This window comes from Amphimedon queenslandica, unplaced genomic scaffold (assembly GCF_000090795.2).
Source record: "Amphimedon queenslandica unplaced genomic scaffold, v1.1 AMPQUscaffold_13365, whole genome shotgun sequence".
NCBI classification, from domain to species: domain Eukaryota; kingdom Metazoa; phylum Porifera; class Demospongiae; order Haplosclerida; family Niphatidae; genus Amphimedon; species Amphimedon queenslandica.
In genome coordinates, this window is record NW_003546399.1 from 169,012 (window position 1) to 173,350 (window position 4,339).

The window sequence follows — 4,339 nt, forward strand, 5'->3', positions numbered from 1 at the left end:
ACAGCAGACGTTAGCTCAGGACAGTTATTGTATAATAAATATTCAACTGTTACTGATGATCATTTGATGTTAAGAGATATTGTAATGGCTAGGAAGATGCCTAGAAGGTTATTTGTACAGCCACACACTTCAATTGATACTGGTAAGCAGGGGATGGGTGGATGAGGGATGTCCTCAGTCTTACCTTTTAAAAATAAGGTCTATCATAATTAACCAGCCTGACCAATGGGTTGGTTTATTCTATGCCATGAATATTGTATAGAGTTTGATGTCTTCTCACAATTTATAGTAATCTGCTTCACTAATTTCTATACTACATATATATCCCAACTGAGTTTGACCCAAGAAAAACTATAATAACTTCTTATAGGAATGTGGGATAAGAATGAAACTTTCACTATTTATATATTCCTTTCATTAGATGGTTCTGTTGTTCTTAATGAGTTTGATAGTTCATTTGAGGGAATCATTTCCTCATTTTTAGCAAGATATCCTAACTATGATACTGAACTGGAGTCTCTTTGGAGAAATGATCAACATTATTGGAAACAAAAATAGACACAATACATAATACATTTGATACAAAATTAAAGAACTAGAAAATTACTTGTGTGCCATGCATATATAGTATAATAATTATAGTGATTAATTGTCACATTGTGTGTTGCCATGTGCATGCCACAGTATTCAATTTGTGCAGTAAAGTAATGTGAGAGTTGGTGGCCTTTCCAATGATCCAGCAGCTAGACAACACAGTTTTTGGATACTTTGCTGTGCTGAAATGCAACCTAAATGAAAATAATAGACTAGCATGAATAGCTACAAGTTCAATAGTAGTCTCGGCCCAGCCCAGTTCAATAGTAAACAGAATGCTTTTTTTCTCTCTTCAGACATGATGTTACAACTGTTCACTTTGCACTAACCATTTTACATTTTCTGTAGCAGTAGCTGGTCACTTGCTCAGATTGCACCAAGAACTGACAGTGAGCATCTGGTGGTGGCTCCGTGCTCTTGTGCCAGAGAGTACCACCAGCAACAATAACGGCGGGTGAGGTTGCTGCTCCTCTAGCCGGCGCAGTTTCTTGCACTGGAGCTCGAGGGGGAGCAGCTACTTGCTCCACTAACGCTCTTACTCTTCTGGGCAGTATTAAAAGTAACTGTAAAAAATTCATCAAGACTGACTGACAGCACACAGCCACGATGCTTTTTATACGAGGAGGGCATGGCAGCATCCGGCCGTCGTTGGCGTGGTATTCCATTGGGGATTGACAAAAAAGGGTTAATTGGGGCACAATGGCATCATGATGGCATATAACATTCAAAAATAGAGCTCATGCTCGCCCCCTCATGTTTACTATTAATTAATTTTTTCCAAATGGAGTTCCCAGTAGAGGGGAGAGCAAGCGCAAAGAAATTCCTTGAATACTTCCTATCCAACAACAGGTTTCCGGCCTCCTGGAGGACGCTGTCCCGTACAGCCTCCCTCCACAAACGGACGGGGAGTGAGAGAGAGAGACGGAGGTAGAAGCGGAATGCATGGATTTACTTGCTGGATGGTCATGGTGAGAGAGGGCGTGTGAGAGAGAGAGAAAGAGGAAGGAAAGGAGCTCAATAAACCGCCGCCACCAAGACCCAAAAGTAGTCTCGCTAGCCAGACCATAGTCCCCAGCCTAGAATCATTGGGGTGGACGTCCACCCCATGCCAATGACTAAAGCCGGATTTACAATATGACGCTAGTCCTGACGTTACATTAATGCTGGAGTTGAATCTGGTTCAACTCCAGCATGAAGCATACGTCAAAAGGTCAAATCACCCACGCTTTTGACTAAAAATTGATGGTACGTTAGCCTAGCATCATATTGTAAATCTGGCTTAAAAGGCTGGTTTACATTATGACGTTAGGCCAATGTACCGTCAATTTTTAATCAAAAGTGTGTACGATTTGACCTTTTGACGCATGCCTTCTGCTAGAATAGAACCAGATTCTATTCCAGCATCAACGTAATGTCAGGACTTGCATAATATTGTAAACCAGCCTTTAGTCTCGCATAGCCAGCCCCTCCCTCTATGAAGGCTACGCAAGACTAAATGATTGTAGGCTGGGGAATGAATGGTCTGGCCTGCGAGACTAACCCAAAAGTGCTATAATGAGTTGTAGTATACAAAAATCTATCCTGTATTTGTTGAGCTTGGAATCTGATATCTGGGAGTGCACCCATAATTTACTGACTTTCCATTTGTAGCTCGCTGCCCTGGTCTACTCAATTACAATATAACACGTGCTGCTATAAAGGAATTAATGGGCGGATCCCTAGAGGAATATCATCTAAAGAAAGAGAGTCCTGACGAGGAACAAGAGAGCGAAAGTACATTTTTGTTTGTGAGTTTCTAATTTTTGCAGATTTATTAAAAAATGAATGTTTTGTAGAATTTTTGTAGATTTGCCACACCCTTAAATGACAATTCAGAAATGTAATAAATATTTTGCGAAGCTTTGATTTCATTATTACATACTAATCTGTAGAGGTTTAATTTGCTTTGTGATGCCACAATTTTTAAACTAATTTTATGTTGGCTTCCTACAAGTATTTGTTGTACCATGATGTGCGTGTATGTGTATACAATTTCTACATGAACTTTATGAAGCCCAACATACACGGGGCAACATGTTGAAACAACATGTTGCATTCAACATGTTGCACACTGTTGAACAAAAGGGGAAACATGTTGCTTGCTATTTTTATAATAATAATTATTATTATGAATAAAAGGCTGAAGTTATTATTGCCATAGATATTAGAATACAGAGGGATTGGAAACGGGGTATCTCCGTATACATCGCTAGGATATGGATGCTAGTTGACATTTGCATCTAGCAACGCCTAGCAACAGAGGTTGTCTTTGAGCAAGAGCTGTCTTTTTAAGACCTGTCATTCCAGCAGTGGTGTCACTATACGTCATTATTTATATCAAAGGAAGCAGAAGGGACTGGTATCTATCCCCAGACTAATTTTCATGTTGCTAGCATCCTCATTTGCACTGAATATTTGCTCTGGAATGAGAATGCTTAGAATGACATTTTGTTTTGTACCCTTATCTCAGCAGTGTTAGACAGAAGACAATAATTGATTCAACCATTCAACAGAGATTCATAATGTGGAGGTCGCCCACTATGTTTCGTTTGAAAATATGATTGTGTCTTTCTGTAACAATAGATTTACTGATTAGTTTGAGAGGTTTGTTTTGTACCCTTAACATAAAAATCAAAGGGTCTGTGACATTAACTATCACACCATCGTATTGCTTAGAACACACCGGAGGTTGCCAACACCATTTCTATTCAATAGGTTGTACAAAACAAAATATAGAATTAAATATAGTAAATGTGATCAATAACGATTGCTAATTCATAAAACACTGAATTTAAACTGCAAACAGATACATTGCTACAGCAGACAGCTTGAGCAAACAGGAAGAATGTCTCAACATTATTGAAGGGTTACCTGTACAAAATAAGACTTTATGCAACAAAAAACCACCTGAGAAGTTTGCTTACCTTTTTCAACTTTCAGCCATTTAAATTTTACATACGAGTAATTAGAGAAATTATTTACGGTACTATCAACTAGCATTTTCCTGTTGCTACGGCCCGTTTCCAATTCCTGTGTACTCTAATATCTATGTTATTGCATTCCTTATGTGTTGCCTAGTTACCTTTGATGTTTGAAGCAACATGTTGCTTGAAGTTGAAATTTTTCAACATTGAAGCAACATGTTGTTTGAATGATACATGCAACAAATTTGCTATCATACACGAGGCAACGTGTTGAATACAACATGTTGCTTCAATGTTGCATTCAACATGTTGCCCCATGTACCGTATTTCCTCGTGGAAACGCCTACTCCCTATAAACGCCCATGCCTGTATAAACGCCTAGAGACAGCACATAACTTTGACAATAAACGCCCATGCTTGTTTAGACGCCCATTCTTGATTAAAGCCTATACCACACCCACCTACCCCATCCACGTGGTACATGTACCATACGTAGTTTAGTAGTTTACATTCTACAATGGCAGCTGCAGCTAAGAAGGCTAAAGAAACTCAGAAGTTTTGATGTCAGTTTTAAACTACGCGTTGTGTCTATTGAAACATGGTGGTAAGGATTATTTTTGGGTTATAAACGCCCACCTCGTATAAACGCCTACTTCATTTAAACGCCTAGCAAACAGGTCTCTATAAGAAATAAACGCCTAGGCGTTTCCACGAGGAAATACGGTATGTATGTTGGGCTTAATGTGCCGTTACTCAAAGAAAGACTGCACGCAAAAATAAAA

The 4,339-nt window shown here is 39.0% G+C and overlaps 1 protein-coding gene across 1 annotated transcript in view; it reads left to right on the forward strand.

The window, feature by feature from the left end:
* The window catches only part of LOC105311889 (dipeptidyl peptidase 3-like), a 6,485-nt gene extending 5,780 nt beyond the window's left edge, over positions 1–705 (forward strand). The window contains exons 13-14 of the mRNA XM_019997506.1: positions 5–142; positions 422–705. Coding sequence (XP_019853065.1) covers positions 5–142; positions 422–558 — 275 coding nt within the window. The 3' untranslated portion in view covers positions 559–705. The remainder of the gene's footprint in view (positions 1–4; positions 143–421) is intronic.
* Positions 706–4,339: the final 3,634 nt, after the last annotated feature.